This window comes from Oryctolagus cuniculus, chromosome 4 (assembly GCF_051225735.1).
Source record: "Oryctolagus cuniculus isolate XC-2025 breed Fujian yellow rabbit chromosome 4, ASM5122573v1, whole genome shotgun sequence".
Taxonomy (NCBI): Eukaryota; Metazoa; Chordata; class Mammalia; order Lagomorpha; family Leporidae; genus Oryctolagus; species Oryctolagus cuniculus.
The window spans coordinates 141,230,067-141,256,080 of NC_142870.1; the positions used below are offsets into that span (position 1 = coordinate 141,230,067).

The following is a 26,014-nucleotide window of genomic DNA, read 5'->3' on the forward strand; positions in this document are numbered from 1 at the left end:
TCCGTCCTTCTAGTGGGAACCTGGTGTGTTAACCCCCTCCTGTGTGTCAGTCGCCTCTGGCAGCAGTGCCCTGCAGGTGGGGAGTCAGAGTTCTGAGTGGTCTAAGGTGTGGGAGGACGGACGGCCTTCCAGGCGGCAGGAGCAGCAAGCAGCTGGGAATGGGCACCGTGTGCTTTGGGAGCACAAGAGCTTGGATGCGCACCGGGCAATCAGGTGCTAGGAGGGTGGAGCCTGAGGCTGGGCCAGGTCCCAGAGGAGCTGGACTTGACGTTGGATTCGATTCAACCGAATGAATACATGCTCTCTGAGCCCTGTGTCTCCCAGGCTCAGGACGAAACCCGTGCTCGGGACGTCTGTGGTTTATAATTTGTTGTTGGTGGTGAGTTTCTGCCATAAATAGGGTTGGCCGCACTTGAAGCACTTCTTCAAACCAGATGAGGCAGGACGTTTTCAGGACTGTGGCTTATGTGCCCCAGGAGACTGGGGGGTTCCTGGAGCAGCAGGGGTTTGCTGTGAAGGTGAGTGCCAAGGCCAGCCTGGGGGCCGCCTGGCAGTGGGGCTGCAGCACCGTCAGCATCCTGGCTGCACAGGGTCTGAGGCAGGAGGCCGCCGGAGGGGGGAGCTTCTCATGGGGAAGGGATGCTTTGGAAAGAGGGAAGATACAAAAAAAAAAAACAAAAACGAAGACTGTATGTGTCAGATGGCAGGAAGATGGACATGGGTTTTTTTTGGGAGTAAGAGTGGCGTGAGCTGTTAGGGAGCTGGTTGTGAGCTCCTACGTTAGGCTCTAAGGATACAGATGTGTGTGTGTACCCCTGTGTGTGTGTATGTTTGTGTATGGCCCATGTGTATGTGTGTGTGTGTGCCCCCATGTGTGCGTATGCGTGTACCACCATGTGTGTGCCCCCGTGTGTGCCCCGTGCTCCTGGTTAAACACGCTGTCTTAACGCTGGGCAGAAACGTCCTCTTGAGTGCTCTGTATCTGGGCGCAGGTCTTGATGGACGTCTTGGGTAGGAGGATGGACACAGGTTTTGGCAGGAGAGCAGGCGATGAAGCAGAGCAGCTGAAACTGTGCTCCAAGGAGGACAGCAGAGGGACTTGCTTCTTATGTGGGAGACGGGAGAAGGGAGGGGTGGAGAGGGAAGGCAGCTGGCATAGGGCTGGGGAGTGTGGCCAGGAGGAGTTTGGAAAGGAGACAGCTTACTCTGCCACGTGACTGTGTGCCCCGCCCTGGGCAGAGTGCCTTCCTTCCTGACCCCTGCGCTTCCAACATGGAGTTTACCTCCTTCCCCCTGGAACGCAAGCAAGTGGAGGTCTTAACTCCCAGGTGGGCACAGTGCGTAGCAGGAGGCAGTGGCTACAGGGACCGGATCTGGCAGAATCCCAGGGAAGTGCTCTGGAGCTCACTGGCTCCGGGGTCCCTCTGGGCACAAGGGCAGGTCAGCATGGGGGAGCAGGGGGACTGGGCCTGGAGAGGGTCAGTGCGGTCCTCAGTCCCACTTGTCTTTGGCAGGCGACCTGGACTCCTTTGAGCCCCATCATTTTCATGAGGGGCCGATTTGCAAGGTCCCCCTCTGGTGGCCCATGCCTGTCTCTTCTCCCAGCACAGATTTAGAACAGAGCCCCAGGGGATGCCGGCCCTGCCAGAGCAGTTGTGGGCATCTCACTCCATCAAGGGGTGGGAACGACAGAAACTCCAAGGCCGCGTTTACTGTGAAATTCTAAAATCATATTTATTCACCCATTCACAGAAAGTGTCATATGACCACCAACATGAATCAGTTTGTAGGCATTTACAAGCCAAGGCTGAAAATAAATATCTGTCTGTGTTGAATAGGCATTTAACAAATTACTCAGAAACGGCGAGAATCGTAATTGATAGAAATTTGGAGTTTGTGGTTCCAGCGTGGGTGGGATCCCGGCGGTGGGCAGAAGCCCGGCAGTTTCCCGGGAAGGCCCCTGCCATCCTCCTACGTCTTTATGTACACGTAGACACCCTGCACCCCTTGCCGTCGGCCTGGACTCGAGGGGGCAGCTCAGCCAGGCCAGGCAGGGTTTGCTGAGAACAGAGGCGGAGGCAAGAGCTTCGTCTCAGCTCCGCCGTTCCGGGCACCCCAGTCCACTGAGACGGCATCGCGCTGTACTCGGTTTGGGTTCCTTTTTCTGTAGACTGCTCTTGAGATATTCTAAGTTTGCACGAGTCACACTCGAACACACCATGGTCCATCGGGCAAATACACACACTTTCTAGACTAACAAGAGTTCTTCTCTGAGGCAGCTTGAGGAACTGCAGGCCTCTCCCCCACCCCAGGGCGGGGCGGGGGGGTGTGATGCCAGCCCCTGGGGGCACCCTCTGGTTAGCCGCCCAGACAGCAGCAGTGCTGGGGGATGATTCTCTAGAATGAGCCTCCTCTGCTTCTGCGGGAACACCAGGGAGGTGCCTCCTTATCCTGTGCTCACTGAGGCTGAGCAGCTGGGAGGTGCCTGCTTCTAACACGAGGCTTTTACATGGTGGTGGCATCTCCGGTCGTGGGAAGAGGGAGGAGCTGGGGTAAGAAATCAGGAGACCGCCCAGATGGGCTGGACAAGAACCTTTTTACATTCAGTTCCAGATTCACATGTGCAGGAGACAAGTCCAACAGCATTTTCCCAAGGGATATGGAAGTGGCAGAGACAAAGGGAGACAGAAACAGCATGTTGGGTGTTACCTAAGTGCAGGCTACATATGTGCAGACCTACTGTGGGCACCATCCCAGCTCTGTCTACAACCAGAGAGCCAGACCCAGGGCCTGCAGCTAGCTGAGGACTGCACAGACTCTGAGCATTCTCAAGGGTGTCCCCTGAGCTGAGCTGGGGGTGTGGCCAGCCTGCTCCTCTGTGGCTCATTCAGGTTGGGGGCAATGATATAATTGCATTTCTACCAAGTAGTGACAAGCTGGGTCTTCCACTTCTGAATCTTTACCAAAGGCCTACTATGTGCCAGGCACTGTTCCCAGTACTTTTTTTTTTTTTTTTTTTACAGGCAGAGTTAGAGAGAGAGACAGAGAGAAAGGTCTTCCTTCCATTGGTTCACCCCCAAAATGGCCTCCACGGCCGGTGTACTGTGCCGATCCGAAGCCAGGAAGCCAGGTGCTTCCTCCTGGTCTCCCATGGGGTGCAGGTCCCCAAGCACTTGGGCCATCCTCCACTGCCTTCCCAGGCCACAGCAGAGAGCTGGACTGGAAGAGGAGCAACCGGGACAGAATCTGGCGCCCCAACTGGGACTAGAACCCAGGGTGCCGGTGCCGCAGGCAGAGGGTTAGCCTAGAGAGCCGCGGCACCGGCCATGTTCCTGGTACTTTGACAGCTACAATAAACAGTCATAAGAAAGTCACATAACTGCTGATCCACTGCTTCTAATGAATTTAAAATATGTTGGAGCCATTGACTTCTTCATAGTTAATGTCTGTACTATAGATACGTACCTGACTGTGGTGTGTGTACACACACACACACCCATGACAGGACTTTGAAGAATTCATGGAAAACGGAATAAGAGAAATTTAGTTGGGGGCACAACATATAATTTACATTAATATTCTAACTTCCTGAACTCATGCCCCACCAAGTCCTTCTTTCTTCCTCACCAACATTATGATATCCATGCTAATAACATCCCAACCCCAACTCTAATACCTACAGATTCCTTTAAGAACAGCCAATGTCTACCTACGATTTCTTTCCTAAAGTCCCCGACTGGTTTCCTCCAATCTCCTGCTGAGCCTGCCCAGCTCAGGGCATCAACCACCATTTCTGGAAGCCACCAAGGTTAGGCAGCCACCGCGTGTGCTGAGTCAGCACGACCAGCTCCATTCAGAGCAGAAGTCACCTTCAAACAGCCCCGACTTCCTGCCGCTGTGGTCACGTGGCAGACTTGCCCATAGCTTTTTTTTTTTTTTTTTAAACTCGGACTCAGATTTAAGAGCCAGCAGTGCTCTGGTTTTCTGGCAAGGAGCTTGCTTCTATAGTGCCACTCCTCCCAGCTTCCCCGTCCCCTCTCCAACTCTGAGTCACCCCTCCCGCATAGCACTTCCTTTGCTCTTTGAGTGATCTGTGCTGGATATCAAGTCTTAACTTCCTCCATGCCAAAAGCTTGCGCCTCGTCTCCACCACACGTCTGGCTGTGGCAATGAGTGGAGCTCTCTGGAGTCTCTCCCACCAGTGGCTGCTCCGCAGCTGTGTCAGGGAGCTGGGGGTGGGCCCAGAGGCTGTGAGGGAGCAACTCGTGTCTCCAGGTGTGGGTGTGCGCTCTATACTCAGACCTGTGACCCCCAGGTGCCAGCAGGCCCTTCGTCAAGGAGGCCCTGATGGACACTGTGGAGGGCAGAGGGGGCCTTCTCACCCGTTCCTCTCCCTCCCCCACTGGAGTCTGGAGCCGACACTTACGGGATGATTCTCTGCCTCTGTGAGTCACTACTCTGAAAGCTCTTTCTGCTGGGAAAAGAACCCTGTGTGTGTGCATGTGTGCAGGTGTGCGGGTGTGTTCCATCTCTCTTCTGAGCCGCCAAGTAATCGTGTGTGCATGTGTGTGTCCCATCTTTCTGAGATGCTTAGTAATGTGTGCATATGTGTGTACCTGTATATATATGCGTGTGTGCCTGTGTGTGCCATCTCTCCTGAGATGCTCAGTAATCCTGTGTGTGTGTGCATGTGTATGCAGCTGTGTGTCCCATCTCTCTTCTGAGACGCTCAGTAAACAGGGTCCAGGTAGCAGAGCTGCATTTTCATTCTCAGCTAAAAGCAAACAGACACGAACGCCAGCACGTTCCCCTTGCCCGTGATTAATACACAGCGTCTGCATTTTGGCTCCTCTCTGGCCTGTTGCCCTCCTTTCATTAGACTGTTGGGAGTTGAGCTTCCTGTTGATGAATCTCCTCTGCAGCATATCTGATAACAGGGACTGGAGAGCAGCACGGGGCTGGGAGCATTCACACACTAGGGCTTTCTCTCCGCAGCCGGGACACTGCCCGTGACCTAGAGAGTGGAGCAAGGGGGGCTCATCCAGGGCCCTCTGCCCTGCTCCTTGCACTGGGTCCAGCTGACGGGGGGGGGGGGGTGGCCCTCTGCAGACAGCCCCTCTCCTGCTGTATTTCACCCTGGGCTGAAGGAATAGTGTCCTCTGTCCACGTGTTCCCTCTCCTCTGCCATCTGATATTATGATAGACCTTGCCTTTCAGACATGGGATCATCTTAATTTTTCAGAGCAAGTCCATTGGTGGAGGTCTCTGAGATGACATTGTTGAGCATATACTGTGGACTAGGTGCTGTGCTAGGCACCCAGGGTGTTGTGCTAAGTTATTATTATTTGCCTTGGGAAGGTGGCCTATAACAGGGCTGGGGGAGGCAGGAGTTGGGGATCCAGACTTGCATCACACAACCATGGTGTCCATGGCCTGGCCGGTACCCAGCAGGTGCGTGAGAAGCAGGACTGTGGGACCTTGCCTCTGAGGTCATGCACCTTGGGGGTGCAGAGGTACTGCTCCTTCCTGCTTGTTAGCATGACAAAGCACTGGTGAGTTCTTCCTAAAGGTTTGTGGGCCGTCACAGAGTTCAAGCCAGGAGTTGGTAACTGGCAGGCCCCCGGTACCTGGTGGGACAGGGGGAGGAGCATTGCTGGAGCCGGGCCTGTGAGGTGTGAGCCTTAACCCTACAGATGTGGACTGTGGCTAAGGCTGCAGGTCTGCTTTTTTGTTTGTTTGTTTTAATAGCACCCAGTACGAGGTACCACCCTTCCAAGGAAAGCAATCCAATCCAGTCCCCATGCTAGGAAGTGTCTGAGTTGGGGCACCTTGTGCCCAAGGCCCAATACAAATCGGGCAGTGTTGCAGCGACCATGCAGTGTCCTGGGACCACCAGGGCCACTCTCTCTGCCAAACCCTGGATGCTGCACTGTCTCCCAGGCTATGTGGAAAGCCGTTCTCCTGGTGGGTCAGGGGCAGGGGCATTGCTGCTTTGGGGACAGGAATCCGGCAGATGGTGGAGAAGGGGGAGTCACAAGAACCTGCCCTGGGCTGAGTCTGGCTCTGGGGTAGAAGGAATGGGGTAGGCAGGGGTGGTCTCGTGAGACAACTGCTTCGGGGGGTGGGAACTGAAGCCTGGAAGTCCCAGGAGGGTGAGTTTGGTGGGGGGGGGGAGGGTTCTGCCATGGCCCCCTGGTACCACTGCACTAGTACTTGACCAGTTCACCTTGCTAGCGAGTATCAGCACCCCCGCGGGCCTGCCTGTGGCACTCTCCCCACCCTTCACGTCGGTGGTTCTTTAAGCCAAGCGGGCATCAGAATTGCAGCTCCTGTTACAGCACAGCTGGCTGGGCCCAGCCCGAGTTCCTGATTCCGTGGGTCTGGGGTGGGGCCTGCGCACCTGCTTTCCTCCCAGTTCCCAGGGGACCTTGCTGCTGCTGCTGGTGCAGAGCCCACATGCTGGGAAGCGCTACTTTGGGGCAGAGGCGTGTCCCCCCCAGAACAGCCTCTGGGGCTCTTGCACTTCTGCCTGGTCATGCCTTTGGGCCTTGGCTCCCGTGGACCCTTCCTGACTTTCGGGATGCACCTGTCATTTGTGCTGTGGGGCTTCCTCTGGTGGGGAGCCTCCCCTGTGTCACAGCTGTCAGCCATGTGACTGCCCAGTAATAAGAGCTTTCCTCCGTAAGTGGGCTGGAGTCTGGCTCAGGGAGAATTAAGGGACATCTAGGAAAGCGCTGCCTACTGTCCTGGAGGTCCCCCCAGAACACCTCACGCCCCAAGAATCACACCGGCCATGCGACTTCAGGTGGGTCATCACCAAAGGGGTGGCCGTGCCATCCCTGATCCCAAATGTCTGCCCAAGGATGGTGACCGCTCCAACAGCACCAGCACTGCCTGTGCAGGGAGCAGCTTGCCAGCCAGCCAGCCGAAGCCCCCTGGCACAGGACCGGCCAACTCCGTGAGGACTCACTGAATCCCACCGAGCGAGGCCGCACACCCGGCCTCCCATCTGTTCCCTGACCGCATGCGGGGCCTGTCTGTCCGGCTGCTCCCTGGGACACTGGTGCCAGAATTGGCTGCCTCGTTGTCTCCCTGGCACTAACCAAGTGTGGCTCCTAATCCACAGCCCCCAGCTGGAGCCACAGGAGACCTGGAGCCAAGATGGGTAGAGCAGGTACAGAATGAACTCGGAAAGCAGGAAAGCACGGCGAGGGAAGACGGGGAAATGAGGGTGCTGGAGTGGACTTTCAGACTTCCATTGCTCATTTCCTTTGCCTGCAGCTGGACAGCAGAAAGTGGCTACATGAAAATTAAATTGTGCCCAGGGCTTTGGCTTGTCAGCCTCGATGAATGTCTAACGCAGGCAGGACCATGCACAGCCACAGCCTGCCAGACTGCACTGCAGGAGGCTGAGCGACCCCCCAGCGGCCCGAACATCAGCTATTTTTACCAGCAAATTCTTTGAGAGACTCAGACTCCCCCATATTTTTTTTCTTTTGTGAAGCCTATTTGGTTAATTTAAATGAGGGCACGGTTAAGAAAAAGCCCTCTTTTTTTCTTCCCTGTGCCGAGCAGACTGCTAATTTTGAAGTGTGCTGCATCGGGTTTCCACTGATTATGTTGCTATTGATTCACACAGTCACAAGTCTTTAGGATCATTTTTAGAGCAACAGCACGAGCAGGGCTGAATTGAAAATCAGCCCGAGATAATGAACACTTGTGCTCAGAATGTGCCATGGGCTGAGCTGCACCGGCAGGCTCCGAGCCCGGGGAGGCTGCGCCAGCCTTGGTGGAGTTAGCGCCCAGGGATCACTCGGGTTCCTGGATCCAAGGCCTGCAGCGCTGGGGAATGATCGTCTGAGCTTATCAATTCAAGAAGCAGCAAGGGCTTGGTGTTTCCTTTGCTTTTGTTTTCCCCCAGGAGCACAGTCTTTTAAAAAGCGCTTCATGAAGGACTATGGGGTTTTCCCGAGGTTCGCTTTGGAAGTGGACTGCTCGGTGGTCGATGGGAGGGCTGGCCGGGCTGTGGCCCTGGGGTCAGATCCACTCATTTGCCTACATCCTGTGGGCTGAGAAAAGTTTTTAACGTCTTTGAGGGGTTGAAAATGAAAGTCCAAAGAAGGAAAATTATTTGTGATGTGCAAATGGCATGGATTTGGGTTCCCTGCCTCATCAGTGTCCACAAGTGTCCAAAGTATTTGGAACATGTATTTGTGTCTGTCATGCCTGTGGCAGCTTCCACGCCACAGTGGAAAGCTACATGGAGTCCTTGCAACAGAGACCCTGAGGTCCACAGAGCCCCAGACTCTCACTCCCCGGTTCTGTATAGACAGAGCCAGCTGACCTCTGGCACTCAGGGACAGAGGGCATGGCCTCCCCACCAGGACCCCTCTTCCTGGAGTCTAAACCCTGCTGGATAGGATGGCGGAACAAGTTTAAGATGGGGCAATGAAAAGAAGCCCAACTGAATCCTACTATGGTATCCCAATGAATGTGGGTCTCAGACTGAGAGCATCTGGTTCAGTCCATTAGAAATCACGTTTAGTGTGAAAATCGGCCACCACCTGGGCTATCACTTTACTCCCCTGTGGCAACTCATCCCGGATGGGTCTTTTCCAACTCAGCCTCTTCTGCCTCCTCTTCCCTGTCACCAGAGTCACCCAGGAGGGGTCAGCCTATTTCTGAGCTCCGAAAAGTAGGCTCTGACCACCCACTTGGCAGGACAAGCAACAGACTAGCCTATGTCCAGCCCATGCAGCCACTCCTTCTGGGTTCCCAGCCTGCACCTGCCCGGCTGCTGCTGTGGGGGGAGTGCTCCTGGGGTGTCCAGGCCTTTTGGGCACTTGGTTCCCGAATGCCAGCACATGGGCTGGAAAAAGCTGGGCTTTCGAATGACATCCTTCATACAGAGTGGGGATATCGGATGGAGGGCAAACTCTGTTACCCGCCACTCACCCGGATGCTGCCTCAAGTTTCTGCTGCTTTTGTATAACCGCTTCCATTGGGTTCTAGCCCATGCTGATGAATAGGGTGTTGGGGATGTGATCAACGCCTGTTGACCCAGCAGCAGCGTTCAGATGCCTCATCCCTGGGGCTGGCATGCAGGGTGATCTTTTGCAATCAGGCTTGGTGAACAGAGGTCTGACTTGTTGTCACCAAAATGCTTCCTCCAATGCCTTTGCTGTGCTACTGAACCAAGTGGCACTTTCACCTGCTTCCTCCTTAACCCAAGGCCAAAGTCATCTAAAGTGTTCACAATATGCCCAGCGGTTCGCTCAGCCATGAATAGGTAACGCAACCACAAGGAACAGCTAGAGGGGCACCTTCCCCATCTCTGCAAATGGCAGAATACTAGAGTCAAATATTTCCCATCAAATCTAATTCAAAAAGAATTGCCCTAACCATATAAAGTGTTCATTTTGCTGCTGTAATTTTGGGACAATTCAGCAGCTCTTAAATGCCACACTGAAGAATCTCTTTTTATTGAAATAATGGGATGTGAGGACTAACCAGGCCTGCAGGTTTTCTCCCTGTAGATGGGCACACATAGCCTGATAGGAGGAGGAGACTTCGGCTGGGATAATTCACAGAAGTGTCTGTTTCCACTCGTTGAATACAAAACCCCTAGCTGCTGCCCATCTTATCCCCAAGAAGGGAAACCTGAGGCTCTGGCTGGGCTTGTGAACGTGACCTCTGCTCGCTCTTCCTTCCTCTTCCCCACCTGTCTCTTCTAGGAGTCCCATGCCTCTGTCCCTCCATGAGGAGGAGCTGTCTTACTCAGCTGCTGGTAGAGTGCCTCGCACATAGTAGGTTACCCAGCAGTAACCTAAATAAACATGAGCACGACTGGAATCCTGGGCCAGGAGAGGGAGGTGGGATTCCCAGCTCGTCTGTGGCTTTGAATGAATCTGAGCAAGACACCGAATCGCTGACCCTTGGTGTACTCGTCGTGGAAATGTGTCTAACAGAGGAACTCCCAGCGACTCTGCAGGATTATCGTGAGCTTCAAAGGCGAGAACAGATGCAAGAAAGGATTTAGGAGATGGAGAAAGCCGCGTGGGTGGTTCTCCCAAATGAGAAGGTTGCCAGGGCCAGCGGTGGGTGCTGCCTGGAAGGGGCTCAGAGCAGAGGAGAGCAGCGGCTCTGTGTCGGTGCAGCAGGGAGCAGACTGAGCACGTTGTAAACCTTTGCTGAACACAGACACCCCTCACCTGCGGTCCAGCTCTGTGTCTGGGCTAAACCAACATGGGATGGGCCAGAAGATGGAGTCGGAGCCACGCTGAGAACAAAGGAGAGCCGCGACACTGCAGACCAACAGGTTCTCAGAGCCTCGTGAACTCTCACAATGGCCTTTGTTCTCGCCTGTTACTCTCGAGCCACAACGGACCGCGGAGCAGTTACTATAGCAACAACTCTCCCCAGGAGGTGTCCACGTTCGGGTGCAGGTGGCAAAGATCTCGTTATTAAAGGAAGAAGAAAGGAAGAAAGAAATTAGGTTTTCAGAGATATCTGCCCTCTACCCAAAGCGTTCCTCCTGTTATGAGAAGAAGCCGCTGTTTTTGTGAATGTACTCCCCGCTCCCAGCAGTTAGAGTTCCAGGCTTTCATTTTGCACTTGGAGTTCATGCTTGTTCTAGTACAGCCTAGAGGGATGCAGACATGGAAGCCGGAGGTGAGGGACCGAGAGACTCAGTGGTGAAACCCTCACCACCTTTGGGACCCCTCTGTCCTGGGGGACCCCAGCCACCGTAACCACATATCAGGTCTGCAGCCTCCCTGGAACCCGGCAATCACCTGTTCAACCCTTCCCCCTGCTTCCTTGCTGTCTCAGGACGGCGCCTGTGTGGCCTGCTCCTTGGGCCCTGTGGTTTCATAGGGGAGGGCCCTTGGCAGGGCAGCCACGCAGGACTCAGTGCCCACTGCCCAGGCAGACAGGCGACTTTGGCTGAGGATGAGGCCCTGCTCGAGCCAGTGACCCATGCTTAGTTTGGGACTTCTCCTATCAGCTTCTGTGGCCTCAGAGAGCAGCAAGGGGCGAGCCTCTGCAAGCTGGGGCCTGTGTACATTTCCCTGGAGTCTTCATTCTCCCTCCACAGGGACTTTCCTTCCAAGTGTTAAGACCTCAGTGTGTGAAGTTGAACCCCCCTCCAGGTATAAAGCAACGTGGAGAGACTGTGTAAGGAGGACCTGCTGCTCTGTGAGGGAGACAGTGCAGGTGCACGCACAGTGACTTAGAACCCAGAGAGCTTGGGAACCCCGAGCTGGGGGAGATGAGTGACATCAAGGCGGCCCCTCTCCCCAGCAGAAAGAGCAAAGGCAGAGCTCGGCAGACTGGCTGGCAGGACGCCGGGGAGGTGGAGACCGCAGGACAAAGTCCATGCTGCAGTCCCCACCGAGGAGGACGCTGGAACTGCCTCATGGCTGGGACACAGGGAGTGCCCAAGGCATACAGGGCAGGCTCCAGGAAGCCAGAGAAGGCTCCCCAGACCTGTCACAGACATCAGAGGCCAGGGGTGATAGGCTCGGGCAAACATCGGGTCGGGGTTTACAAAAGGGAGGTGCGGGCTGGGCGGCTGCCCAAGGGCGCTGCCTAGTAGGACAGGGTGGAGTCGTCCCACTCCAGCTGGCCCTGCCTGGCTCCACTCTGCCCGTGTCTGCCTCTGCCCATCCCTTCCTCCTCCTCCTCCTCTTCGCTGTCATCGGAGTCGCTGCTGCTGGAGCTTCCGTCTTCCTCCGCCTCCTCCTCCTCCTCTCCCTCGGTCTCCTCTTCCCCACGCCCTGGGTCTTCATGTTTCTGGACGCCAGGGAGAGAAGGGGGATACGCATCAGGGCAGCGGCAGAGGCCGCTTTGGAGCTTACGTTTCTCCCTGCATTAAGGAAACATGTAGGACCCCTTGGAGTTCTTCTCATGCTAAACCCCTGGGCCTGGCTTTCTGGAGGGGAGGGCCTCTGGGGAAAGAGAGGTCAGAGCCTGAGGGACCAAGGACTCATGGTGCCGCTTCACGGCAGGACTTCCAAGGGAAGTTCTGGTGAATGATGGGACGGAAGCGAAAGCCAATCCCATCCATCCTGGAGGCTTTCCGGCCATGGGCATTGCAAGAGCCCACCTGTGCACTTTCTAAATCTTACCGCACAGCGTCTTGGTGACGTGGCGGCTTTGAGCCTTGTACCCCCTTTCCGGGTGAACCTCTAGTGTCGAAGCAGGGACCCAGGGGTGCTGTCCCTCAACAGTATCCCTTTGGGAAGGACAGACTTCATGGTCCTCACTCCTCGCCTGCACCTCGCCCTCCAACCTGTGTCCTCCATCTGGGCTCCACCCTCTCTCCCTGCCTCCAGCTCTTTGGTGAGTCCAGCAAAAAACCTTTGCTTGGCTGCCTCTCCTGTCTAGACTGTCTCCTCTTCTACCTTTGCCTCCCCCAGATCCTACCCGTTCTGCAGGGTCTCTTTTTAGGTCACCCTCCTACTGGGAAGCCTCCCTGCACCCTGCAGCCCAAGGCTCTCCCGATTTGGGCTCCACTGAGGGCGGACAGCAAGGCACACTCTTGCTGCTCCAGGCCAAGTATTCTTGTTTCCCACGCTAGAGGCTCAGCTCCTTGAGGGTGCAAGAGCTGGAGTTCCGACAGTGGCGAGCTCACCACTGCACCAGCAGCGCTCACAGGACTGCGGCACGTCAGCAGGCCGACTTAACATTGCATCGTGGGACCAGGGGAGGAGGGAGAAAGTGGGGACCAGGCTGAGATAATCATCTTTGTTATTTGCCAGGCATTCTTCCTGTTCTTTCCCTGCTTTCTTAAGTCTGCATCTCCCATCACCCAGCACCCCATGGGCAGAGGGCTTGACGTAGGTAGCTTCTTGTTACAGCCACATGTTTGAGCAGGGATCGTTGACATTCACAATGGATGCTGGGGGCCCTTGGCTAACTGGAAAGATCAGAGCTTTAGAGCCGGAAGATCTTGACTCTGCATAGTGGTTGGGTACACTTGAGCCCTTTCCTTTTCTCTTAGCTGGTCCCCACTGATGAAGACTCCTATTTCACAGGCTGCTGGAAAAATAAATGGGTGGTGGGCAGACAGCACCGTGTTCAGAGTGCTCTGTGGGCACCACCTCATCATGGGGACTCAGTAAATGGCGAGTGCTGCTGCTGCATTTTTCTTCTCACCTACTATGAGCCTTGACATGAGCTGTGCGGGCAGCATGGAGTAAAGCCATCTGATTTACGATATTGGCTCACCAAGACCCAGTCCCAAGTCCCTCAGCGTTAGCTCTGAGCTTAATACTAGGAGGATGCAAGGGATGGATACCACATGACTGCTTGCTTTAAGAGACTTCTGTTTCTCTCTGTGGGGTGAGAACAATCCCCACATTTAAAACCAGAGGATGCAATTGGTGGGAAAATACGGTCTGTGCAGACAGAGAGCTGGAGGAGCTCCATGGTGGTAGAATCAGTGGGACTAGACTGAATGGACTAGGAGGCCCCTTGGGCCAAGGTTTAGACCCAGGGAGGAGTGAGGTGGGTGGTGGGAGGAGAAGACCCCCCAGCGCTCCCAGCCCCACATGAAGCTCACCTCCATGGGGTTGACCGTGATCGTCAGTGCAGAGTCGTCCCAATCCATCTCGGCCTCCTTGGCAGCCTCAGTCTCCTGGACGAAGTGCTGGTGGGCGATCCGGATCCTGTACACGCCCATAGCCACAACAAACACGAGCATGCACACGGAGATGATGATGACCACCGTGGCGATGCTTGGGACCACTGGAGGGAGGAAGAAGCCCACGTGACAAGGTGGACAGAGGTCTAGCTCATTCTGTGGAGGGGCAGGCATAAAATCGGCTCTGGGCAGCACCTGGCCCTGCTGGGCTTCCCTTGCATCAGGCGTGTATAGTGTGGACTCAATCATTCCTACCCTATGGATAACTGTAGGGAGTCAAAGAAATCAGCTCTGTGAGTTTCCACAGCAGCACAGAGTAGGGATTTGGTTCAAGTTCTACTCTGCCCTTGGCCTTTGCATTCAAATCCCAAGGGTGCTCCCACTAAGAGGTAGGCACCATGAAGGTTACCAGGAATGGACACAAGTGCCCACCAGATGGGAACTCAATACGGCAGTATGGGCAGAGGGCTTTGCACTGTGGTACACACGTGTGTGTGAGTGAACTTAAGGGGTTCACAGAAAGCTTCATATAAGATGTGACTCTGAGTCCAGAGACAACGAGCCAAAGTTTTCTGGAGCCCTTTTTACCGATCTCTGCTCTTATGTACTGCGTGTGACTTCCTGTTTGCTGGATTGGCTTCCCATTCGATCTGTGAGTGCCTCAGAGGCAGGGCCCCCATCTTCTCGCTCTCCTTCAGTTCTGGACACCTGTGGCTGCTGCAACAGAAGTGTCGCTTCAGCGGGAGGTCTGGAGTGACAATGACCTCCTGGGCTGCCCTACCTGAGCTACGCTGGATACTGCTCCGGGTCTCGGGGTGATGGACGGACTGGAGGAAGGGAGGCTGCACAATCAGGTGGTTCACGTGCTCCTTGTCCGAGAGCCTGACTTCGCGGAGCACACTGACCTGGAAAGAATAAGAAGTTGCTGTTGACCAGGAGTGGCAGGCGGGCTGGGGGCTGCCGTGCTTCTGAATTAATGAGACTTCCCTGACAGTGGCAGGGTCTGCTCACCTCCAAATTGAACTCATTGCTGGTGTAGCGCCCATTGAGTTCTGAGCACTTGACCCGGAACCGCCTTGCGTCAAGAGAAGTTGGGTGCCAGTTGCGGTAGCGGATGTGTCGCAAGACCTGCTCATAGCGGCTCATGGATCCCACACCTGTGCCAAGAGACCACCGTGTCATCAGGGGGCAGAAGGGAGACAGGGGAGACGGCTGGGGCTTGTGGGTCTCCTGCAGTCATCAAGGGTGAGAACTCAAGGTGGACTGTGGGAGAAGTAGACAATCGAAGGAGTCTATTAACCCATCTGCAGGTTTTCCATACGCAGTGGGCTCGGACTGCGATGTTGGCCTCAGTTTGCCAAATGTTGCTGTAACAATTTGCTGAGGTCCAACTATATAAGAGAAGGCATCTAACTCGCTTCTACAGAAGATTCCCTTAGGTCCCTGATGTGAGGCAGGTCCCTAAGATGTTGGGGTAACTCTCAAAGGAAGCTCAGGGGATCCATGCTCTGAGGTCAAGGGTCTCCACTTGACCCCTGGGGCTTCACAGTGCATCTCCCTAGAGGTCGTCACACTCATCCTTCCCCTGGACAAGGTGATTTTGAGAAGACACCACGGGTTTGAGGGGAGCTGAGGATGGCCTTACCATAGATGGAGTAGCCTGCAGTAGAATTAGTGGCATCCAGGTGTCGTTGGTGGAGTTCACTGTGGTTGAGCTCCAAACACTCCTGTCTTGGGTCCAAATCCCCTCCAAGCACCAGAATGTCACAAAAGTCCAAGTTGTGAAGCATTTCATCTAAGACTGCTGATTTGGGGGCTGTGGGAAGACAGACACGTGGGAAGCACAGGTATGAGCTAACAGCTCATACCAGACCTCACTCAGTGCTCTTCCCTCCTCTGTTTGTGTACCCCAGGGGAAGGCTGGGTTGGGAGAAGAGCTGTGTAATCCAATACCATGTCCACTGCTCAGATGTCCAGGCAGCCCTGAGATTGGGTGGCATGAATTAGTGGGAAAAGCAGAAATACAGACATTAAAAGGTGTGAATTTGAATACCAACTATGCCACTGGGAGGGTGTCAGGTGCTCAGTTCCCTTGTCTGTGAAGAGGGCAAGGAATGAGAGGAATGGGGACAGTGCCTGGCACAAGCAGCTGCCCAGTAAGCAACGGCTCTCGTCTGGGGGCTGTTGCAGTGTTCTGCCCATGGCCTCCGTGTCTGCATTTGTCTTCCCCAGCAGACTCTGAGGTTCTCAAGGGCAGAAGCTCCTGAAGGAAATCTTAGTGTCTAACACAGGGGCTGCCGTGGAATTCAATGGAGTTGGATCATTAATTAACACAAGTCAACACAATATAACTAATAATAATGGATTAATTAATTAGCAAGTTGGTCAGCCTAGTAGTCTTTGCCCTATTTTATGACTCCAAAGTTCCCAAGGGAATGTCTGAGTATTTAATACAGGACAGTTCGGCTGTCCTAAGTTACAATCTCTCATCTTAAGATAAAGGTGATGATATTTATAGAGTGCATGCCATGTGCCAGGCACTGTGCAAATGTAATCCAAACCTCAAAGGGGATATGGTTATCAGGGAGGGTCGGAGGGCTGGATTGTCCAAGGTAACACACAGAGTAAGGCAATCATTGGAACTCAATACCATTTCATTCTGACCCTTTGGTTTGGAAGTTCATAATGTCTGATCCGATGGTATTCAAAAAATTTTCTTTTAATTTGAAAGGGGGAGAGAGAGGGAAAGAGCGTGCAAGCTCCCTTCTACTGGTTCAGTCCCCACATGGCCACAATGATCAGGACTGCACCAGGGCCAAAGCCAGGAGCTGGGAACTCCATCCAGGTCTCCCCCATGGGTGGCAGGGACCCAACTACTTGAGGCATTGCTCAAGTCTGCATTAGTAGGGAAGCTATAATCAGGAGCTGGAGCCAAGTATCAAACCCAGGGGCTCTGATATGGGACACAAGAACCTTAATGTTTAGGCAAAATGCCTTCTCCTTCAAATGTTTTTATCTTCTACTTCTTTCCTGAAAAATTGGTGAACTGAGATCTTTCAAGTAAGTTTATTTATCCATCATGAAACAGGTATGGAAATAGAAAATTCAGCTATAGATCATGAAAGATAAGAATTATTTTAAATAATTATTTAGTTTAATATTTTAATGAAACCAAAATATTTTTGGCTCTCACTAGATGTATATTATTATAAGTAATTTCTATATGTTTAATTTTTAAATGCTGACCAAACAACAATGTTTTCATGCATCATGCAAATTCCATAAGCATAATAATACACACGGGTGACAATGTCTTGTTAACAGTCGTGTCTGTGTAGCTGTATTTCAGATGGCCCTTTTGTAGTTCTGGCCAGATCATCCCTGCTCCCACTTGCACTACTGCCTGACAGAGCTGGCGCTGGGTAGCGCCACGTTGAGGCTGTCATGTGCACCTGTGCACTAAGGTATTCACCTCCATCCACACTTTCCTGGACTCCCACTGTGCTGGGTTCAGGGACCCAGGGAGGACTCAGCCATAGCTGAGACCCAGGAGGCTCCTGTTCTGGTTTAGTAAACAGATTATCACCACCATGGGCTAAAAGATGGGTGCTACAGGGAAGTTCTCACAGGGGCAGGGTAGAGCCAGCGACAAACCCAGCCTGGGGTCAGGGTGGTAGTCGGGGGAGGCCTGCTGGAGGCGGCCTTGAAGGCAGTGGGCAGAGAGTGGGGATGGCGGGACCGAGGCAGAGGGCTGAGCAAAGGTGTGTGTGAGAGAGGGGTGTGTGTGTGTGTGTGTGTGGGTGGTGGGGGCAGGCTCTCGCTTTTGGGACTGAGACAACAGAAAGAGCAGGTGAATGGGGGCAGAAGATGCTGCTGTATCCAGTCACGAGGCCTGGTGGCAAATGCAATTAGCCTGCTTGTTTAAACACCTGTGATGACACTTACTGGAACAACAGTAAGGGTAAGAACGTGCAGGTACTAGTCATAGCTCCCGGGCATTTGGCCCTGTGCCCTGCGTGCCCCTCTCGTAAACACAAGGTGGAACGTGGGCCCAGACTCTTGCTGTCCCTGGCATCGTTTGTGTGCGGGGGTCAGACGAAGCTCATCAATGCTTTCGGGCACTGCTTGCAACCACTGAGGTCAGGGCCCCTCCCCTGTGTTGTCTGAGGACGGGGCAGGGGGAGAGAGACAATCACACGACCTAATGCCCTCGGTGAGTAACTTGGCCAGCTGGTGGAACACGGTCTATTTTTATGAGCCCAGAGGGCGGCCAGCCAAGCACCCTGTGCACGAAGGGAATGGGTGGTTAGGGTTATTCCAGGGACTCGGGCCCACTGACACCAGCGCAGCAGCAGCTGGAGCTTTGGCGGGGCGGGGGGAGAAGGGGAGAGCTGAAAGTGCTCTCTTAGAAAAGGCAGCAAAAGGTAGTTCTCCACTGGGAATGTCCCTTACAGACCTGGGTCCCTGTGGGTGACAGAAGCAAGGCTTCGCTCCCTTCTTGCCTCCTTCCTGCTCCCCTCTCTCCCTGTTCCCTTCCTGCCCCTTCCCAGTCCCCTAGCTCTCCGTGCTACTGCTCCCCTCTCCCCGAACAAACAGCCCTCCCAAGAATGAAACTGAGAAATAACAACTTGGAAGATCCCTGAGCGCTTCGAGCAGCGCCGCCGAATTAGCCCCAACTGTCACTGCACACAATTAAGATGCAGCTCTGTTCCTTCTTTGTGCGTCTTTAGCTTTCTTCTGATCAGAATAACAGATGCCCCCCATAAAACATTTCCGCAGGTTCCAAAAGGGAAGGGAAGCAGAAACAAATGGGCTCTCCTCAGGCTTCTCAGAAAACTGCACTGTTAGCATCAGGTGTGTTTCCTTCTTGCCTTTTCTTCCTGCATGGTTGAGATCATGCTATGTGTAGCTACCTGCAATTTTTAAAGTTTATGTGAGAGGGAGACAGAAAGAGAGAGCGCTCCCATCCCCTGGTTCGCTCCCCAAATGCCCACAACGTCTGGCCTTGGGCCAGGCCAACACTAGGAGCCAGGAACTCAATTCGAGTGTCTGGCAGGAACCCAAGCACTTGAGCCATCCCCTGCAGCCTCTCAGGGTGCATGTTAGCAGGAAGCTGGAATCAGCGGAGCCAGGACTCTCACTGGGCACCCTGCTGTGAGATGTGGAAGCTGGCTGCTTAACCGTGAGGCCAAGGACCTGACCTGAGGCTGTGGAATCTCATTTTTATTTCACTTAACATTTAGCTCAAATGTTTTCCCTCCAACCTTACATCTCTCCCACGGGTGTGCCATGATTTGCTAAGGCACTCATTTCTCTCCTGTTGCTCAGCTGGGTGGTTTCCAGGTATTTCACCCTGCCATGGTGAACGATGCTGTTTTCTGGGAGTTGGATTTTCAAGGCTGTGCGAGGGTAAAGTCCACCTTACCCCCCAGGTGGGAATGCACCCGTACCTGTGGTTTTCACATCCCCGGGGGCCTCGGCCTTGGCGAATGTGCTCACGATCTTGATGTCGGGGAAGAGGATCACTCCCCTGGCACTTTCAAACTGAGAGGCCGGTCTCCAGAAGCGTTCCGTGCCCCGTAGGGTGATCTGGGGCTCCATGGCCTGCAGGACCATCACGTAGGCGTCCACGTCAGGGATGCTGATGCACACGTCTTCCCCAAAGCACCTGGGGAGACAGCTTCCATCAGGACTCGGAGCAGCAATGGGCTGAACCAGCCACAGACAAGGACTTGCCACCTGCCTGCCTAGGAGTCTCTGAGGACCTCAACAGGTGCTCAGACCTAAAACTGAGCTATTACGGACTAGAAAGATCGGCTCTTGGAAGAAACAGGAATTTCCTAAACGAGCAACAAGCAAGCCTTAAAACCTTTCTTTTCTTTTCTTTTTTCTTTTTTTGACAGGCAGAGTGGACAGTGAGAGAGAGAGAGACAGAAAGGTCTTCCTTTTTCCTTTGGTTCACCCCCTCAATGGCCGCTGCGGCCGGCACGCTGCGGCCGGCACACTGCGCTGATCCGAAGCCAGGAGCCAGGTGCTTCCCCTGGTCTCCCATGTGGGTGCAGGGCCCAGGCACTTGGGCCATCCTCCACTGCACTCTTGGGCCACAGCAGAGAGCTGGACTGGAAGAGGAGCAACCGGGACAGAATCTGCGCCTCGACCGGGACTAGAACCTGGTGTGCCGGCGCCGCAGGCAGAGGATTAGCCTAGTAAGCCGGCCAAACCTTTACCCAAGTAGCCAATGGCAACGTTAGACAGCGTCCACTTGTTAGGCGCATTGGTTTTTTGTGAGCAAGGTGTTTTCTGGCCACCTGCAGTCAGCATTTTCCCTACCCTGTTCCTCCCCAAGTCCTTCCCCAGGGACAAGTGCCTCGTTACTCCACTGCCACTGCCTGAGAGACTCTCTGGGGTCCCCTCCCCGGCTGCCCAGCTGAGAGTAGATTTGATAGCCCAGTAAGAGAGTTACGCAAATAAAGAATCTCCTCCCATTAATTTAACTGGTCCCTTGGCACAAGAACCATGCCTGCTCTTTCTCTGGAACACTCAGCTTTTAGGAACTCTACAAAGCTAGGTGGGCTCATGTAATTCAACATAATAAATATTTATCAAGTGCCTATTATGTACAGGTGTCGTGTCCTTGAATCAAAGAACTTAAAACTGAGTTCTCTGAGAATTTATAGGAAGCAGTCCTTCAAGGCACTAGAATCAGATACAGAATCAGTAGAGAGAGGTGGATTAGAGTTGGCAGAACAGGTAACAGGATAGCAAAGGGAGAACTGAGATCTACTGAGGCATCTTCCTAGGCACTGCAGAGAAGCAGAGGGCAAATCAAGGGAACACCCCGAGTCCTGCCCCCTCGCGCCTACTCACTGGACTTTGGAAGAGACTCTAAGGCGCCGCACCCCGGCCGTGGGGAACTGCCTGGAGTTGATGTAGGAGACCTTCTGGAGTGCGCGGTTGATGTTCCCGATGTCATCGCCTTCCATCACCAGGATAGACTGCGAGGGGTTGAAGTGATACTGGAAGACAGAGTGGACAGCAGGGAGAGGGTGGTCAGTGAAGGGGCGGTCCCCCAGCAGCCCTCCGTCTCCATGAGAAGGCCACCTAGGCATCTCTAGAACACCTGCAAGTGAGCAGTTCTGAGCTTCAACCTCTCAAGCAATTCCCGCCACGCTGGTGTGGTGGCTGTGGGACGCTGCTCGCTGAGCTTATTGGAGCGATATGAGTCTGCGTTGCAAGACTGAACTCTATAAACACAGTCATGGTGCTCTCGCAGCCCCGCCTTGGTGAGGGGTGGTCCACGCTCGGTGCTACTGCATGGTCTTGAGCAGCAGCAGCCTAGAACCTGGGCATTGGCTCCTTTTGTTGTTCTTGTCTTTGGCCTTGAACTTCTCCCCACTTCATCCTGCACCTGACTTCCTGCCCAGGGCAGATCTTCTTAGCTTCTTAGCTCATCTTTCAGTGAATGACTTTCTGTCTTTCCCAGGTCTGATTCTTGGCCTTGATTTCCTGATGCTGCACTTTGACTTGCCTGCTGCTTACACACTGGCCAGCTGCCCTGGGTCTGCACCTACCCATTGCACCCTGAGTGCTACACTTGGTGAAGGCCTCTTTGGCTGTGATGCTCCCCACTGAATCTTGTGGGTCCCAAACAAGATACAGACCCACATTTCTCTGCATGGCCCTCCAGCAGTTATTCCGTTAATGGAGCACAAATAACTGCCTTTGCATTGCTCAGTGTTACTGATCCCGAGGAACTTGTGAGCAACGATTACTATTATTATTTTTTGACAGGCAGAGTTAAAGAGACAGAGAGAAAGGTCTTCCTTCTGTTGGTTCACTCCCCAAATGGCTAGTACATTTCGGCCTGCACGCTGCACTGATCCGAAGCCAGGAGCCAGGTGCTTCTCCTGGTCTCCCATGCGGGTGCAGGGCCCAAGCACTTGGCCCATCCTCCACTGCCTTCCTGGGCCACAGCAGAGAGCTGGACTGGAAGAGGAGCTACCGGGACAGAATCCAGCACCCCAACCCGGGGTGCTGGCACCTTAGGCGGAGGATTAGCTTAGTGAGCCACGGCACTGGCCATGAGCAACAATTATTAAGAACTACCATCAGCAAGACATCAGGAACATACCGGTGGGCTCAAATGCTCATGTCACAGGGAAGGGGAGACGTGAGATGTTTTTTAGAGTTACATGACTTAGCCGTTGGTTACTTTTGTGAATAGATAATACATCACTAGTCACCCAGACCCATGTGCAAAGTGACAAGTATCCATCTCCATCCTATCTCCCTAGAGGCAAGTTGCATAACTGTTCATAATTAGTAGGCTCTGCTCTCAGTGGGAGGCTTACACACACTGTGGTACTGTCCACAGAGTGGACCACGTGAGTGACGATGCCCTTGACTAGAGGTTATACATTTTTGTCTTCTTACACTCAGTGGTGGGTATGTGTCTTGCTTGGCCACTGAAAGCTAAGCAGAAATATCTGGTTCACACCCACAGAGATGTTTACTATCGAGATCATAGTTTTCCATGTTCTTTTCTCTCTGCCATGAAACTTGCAAAAGGATTGGCCCATCAGCCTTAGTCTCACAAGGAGGGTGGTGTGGGTCAGAGGTGCAGTCAATCCTCAGTGGATGTGAAATAGGAGTGATAACATTTTGTCTTCGAAGCTATGGAGATGGAGGTCATTTGTTACTCCTGTATAACTTAGCCTACACTGGCAACTCTACTGAAGCATTCTTCAAGTCTGTAATCAGGGATTATACATTTCCTTTCCATTTTATCTATTATACCAAAGGTAGCTTGCCACATAATATTATTTACATTTTAAAAAATTTGAGAGGCAGAGTTACAGAGAGAGGGAGAGTGATCTGCCATTCACTGGTTCATTCCCCAAAAGGCCATAATGGCCGGAGCTGGGCCTGTCTGAAGCCAGGAGCCAGGAGCTCTTCTGAGTCTCCTATGTGGGTTCAGGGGCCCAGGTACTTGGGCTGTCTTCCACTGCTTTTCTAGACATATTAACAGGGAGCTGGATCAGAGGTGGAGCAGGCAGGATTCGAACCGGCACCCATGTGGGATGCTGGCGTTGCAGGTGGTGGCTTTACCTGCTATGCCAAAATGCCAGCCCCCATTCTTACTAGATTATATCTTGAAGCTATATCTACATCAGTACATGTAAAGCTCCCTCCTCCTTTTCTTACTGGATTATAATATTCCATAGAATAGATAAACTACAACTCCATTAGATAAATAAACCAATCTCCTCCGACGGGCATTTGGCTTATTTCCAGTATCTTTTATTGACAATGACACAGTGAACAGTCTTTTATATACCTAATATTTCATAAATGTGCAAATGTGTCTGTAGGATAAATCCTCACAAGTGAAGTTGCAAACAGTGCATCATGTTGCCAAATTCCCCACTGCTTGGGATAATATGAGGACCTTCCTCTGGTAGGGACCAAAGTTCTCTTTCCTCAACTAGAGTGTGCCATTGCCCTCTGGGGCTTTTGCCAACCTGACTGGTGACAGAGGCCACCACAGTATGGTTTTTTTTTTTTTTTTTTGGACAGGCAGAGTGGACAGTGAGAGAGACAGACTGTGGGGAGCAATCCGGACTGGACTAAGTTACTGGAATTAAGACTTATTCTATGCATCTGCTCTCCCACAATATGGCGATGGGAGAGAAGTAAACAGCTTCTACACAGCTGCCTCCAGTTCAGCTAATAAACTGTAGGACTTGCTCCTGATTGGAGGAGAGCAGCGTACTCGGCGTGTGGGCAGCCGAGTTGGGATTGGCAGAGGAGGACTATAAAGGAGGAGAGAGACGGCATGCACCAGTAACATCTATGGGGAACATCTAGCTGAAGGAACACCTGTGCAGCCCCCGAGAAAGCCGGCCGGCGGTGTGCCGCTCCCCTGCGGAAGTGGGGAATGTGGCCAGGGGGAACTGCCCTTCCACGGAGGTGGAAGGGATAGTAGCCAACCCGGGAAGAACCAGCAGCAAACCCGGGGAGGGCCGAGCAGACGAAAGAACAGCGCAGAGTCCTGTGTCGTTCCTCCACGAAGACGGGGAGCGACATAATGGTGCCGTGACTCGGATATGAAGCCTAGGCAGGGCTTAGTGTCATTCCTCCACGAAGAGGGGGAGCGACATAATGGTGCCGTGACTCGGATATGAAGCCTAGGCAGGGTTTAGTGTCATTCCTCCACGAAGAGGGGGAGCGACAACAGACAGAGAGAAAGGTCTTCCTTTGCCGTTGGTTCACCCTCCAATGGCCGCCGCGGCCAGCGCGCTGCGGCCAGCGCACCGCGCTGATCCGATGGCAGGAGCCAGAAGCCAGGTGCTTTTCCTGGTCTCCCATGGGGTGCAGGGCCCAAGCACCTGGGCCATCCTCCACTGCACTCCCTGGCCACAGCAGAGGGCTGGCCTGGAAGAGGGACAGTATGGTTTTAATGTGCATCTCTTTTACTATATCTTTTCAGAGTTCAAGGCAAAAATCTATTAACTTTCCTTGATCTGACTCGAATGCTTTTATACAGTTCTCCTGCTCTGTGTCTGGACCCCACAGGTGGCAGATGTCTCACGGGCACTGCTGCTGACACGGGACGCCACCAGTCCCCTGCCAGGTGGCCCTGAGCCAGCCAGTAGCTCAGTTCTTGCTCCTGGGATCACCTTGTGTGTTACTTACTCCTTAAGTCTCTCACTAAGGTCTCTGCTGAGCTTCCCTGCCTTGCTTCTGCTGTGCTCATGAAATGGTAGCACAATGGGTATAGTCCAGTGACCCCTACCCTGGAATCTGAGAACCCAGCCCCCGTGTTCTGAACATCCCTGTAAGATGAATGAGTGAGCGGTCCCCCAGCCTACCTGTCACCTCCCAAAGGGACTGATGTTTGCTTCCATTTTGTTTTATTTTAGTCTCCTGTCTTTTTAAGTTGAGCTCTGTGGGAGTCATCACACCAAACTCTTTCCTCCTGGGCATACTGGAAGCCACACTTCCCAGCTGCCTTGTGAAGATGAGCCACATGACCATATCTGGCCAATGAGAAGTGGGAGGAAGTGACCCACAGTGCCCTGGGCTGAGGCCAGGTAGGGCCCTGCGGATGCCCCAGCCTGGATCTTCCTGCACCGCAGTGACCTGGCAGGCAGACAGCCCACCCACCTGCCTGGCTGAGTGTAAGAGACACACAGGCTGTCAGTATTCAGTCACTGAGATTTGGGAGTCAGTCGCTTCTGCAGCAGCGTGGCCTGCTTGGGGGAATTTGGCACATTTCAGGTGTGATCTCCCCTCTGAGAGATGCTGGGGCTTGTGGGCTCTCTCACACGGCAGTTCCGATACAAACAGCACAGTGCAGCCTTGGACTAGCTATGTTCCCTTTCCAGACTTCATTTCCTCATTTAAAACAGGGAAATAAAGAGCAGTCTGGGGCCTGTGTGAGGAAACATATGTGAAGTTTCTGGCACTCACGAGGTGTGTAGCATGTGCTGGTTTTGATTCTGTCTCTGTGGCAGTCGTACCTGGGCTGAGTCCGCTTGTGTGGCTGCCCTGGCCCCCTTGCACTTCCTTCCTGGTGATCCTGTCCCCTCCTGTCCCTCAATGCCCTGTGCCGTGTCGTGAGCAGCCATGAGCGCTGCTCCCTGTGTTGGATTCAGGAGCACTCCAGCATGCGCGTGGTTGATGCCACAACCAGTCTCTGTGTTGGGGTATCTCTAACTGTGGATGGCCTACCAGCACAGCAGCCACATGCTAGTGAGTTGTAATTCGCTCTCAGGTGTCCAGGTCATCCATCGTGGGTTGGTACTGATGCAAGGTCATTCCTCTAAGAAGACTATTGGTCACCATGCCCCCTACCTCCCCTACACACCATCCCTCCAACAGCAGGGGCTTGTGCTGCGCACCTGCAGGCAGGGTGTGCTGGGTTTGCCTCACATGTGATGCAGGAGGAGGATGACGAACCCTGCACAATGGGCTGATTGTTCCTGGCTTGACCGCTCATCTACAGGGGTGGGTTTGCAGTACCCCATGGCAATCAGAAGAGGGCGCATTCCTGCCGCAGCCCCCAGGTGGGAGCGCGGGTTAGGGAATGTATTGGCTCTCCAGGTAATGCTCCGGTCCAACAGCCAGAGCATCTGGAGGGTTATCCCAAGACAGGAAGGTGGGCACTGGCCTTGCCACCCACAGAGTTCTTACAAAGTCAAAATAAGTTCTTGCTTTGTTCCAACTGCAGTCTTCCCATCTCTGCAAACACATCTTTGGTCATCCAGGGGACACCTTTGTGCTGTTATCACCGTAAGGACAGGAGATGGTGGCATGCTGGGGCCCAGCAGAAGTGACAATGTTCACTTTCCCCTGGGAAGCTAAGCT

General features: G+C 53.5%; 1 protein-coding gene across 1 annotated transcript in view; it reads right to left on the reverse strand.

The window, feature by feature from the left end:
• Positions 1-1,708: 1,708 nt before the first annotated feature.
• Positions 1,709-26,014, reverse strand: part of CLSTN2 (calsyntenin 2) — a 578,785-nt gene continuing 554,479 nt past the window's right edge. The window contains exons 11-17 of the mRNA XM_002716578.6: positions 20,513-20,661; positions 19,096-19,313; positions 15,291-15,461; positions 14,657-14,802; positions 14,427-14,550; positions 13,565-13,749; positions 1,709-11,793 (exon numbers count right to left, since the gene is read on the reverse strand). Coding sequence (XP_002716624.4) covers positions 11,590-11,793; positions 13,565-13,749; positions 14,427-14,550; positions 14,657-14,802; positions 15,291-15,461; positions 19,096-19,313; positions 20,513-20,661 — 1,197 coding nt within the window. The 3' untranslated portion in view covers positions 1,709-11,589. The remainder of the gene's footprint in view (positions 11,794-13,564; positions 13,750-14,426; positions 14,551-14,656; positions 14,803-15,290; positions 15,462-19,095; positions 19,314-20,512; positions 20,662-26,014) is intronic.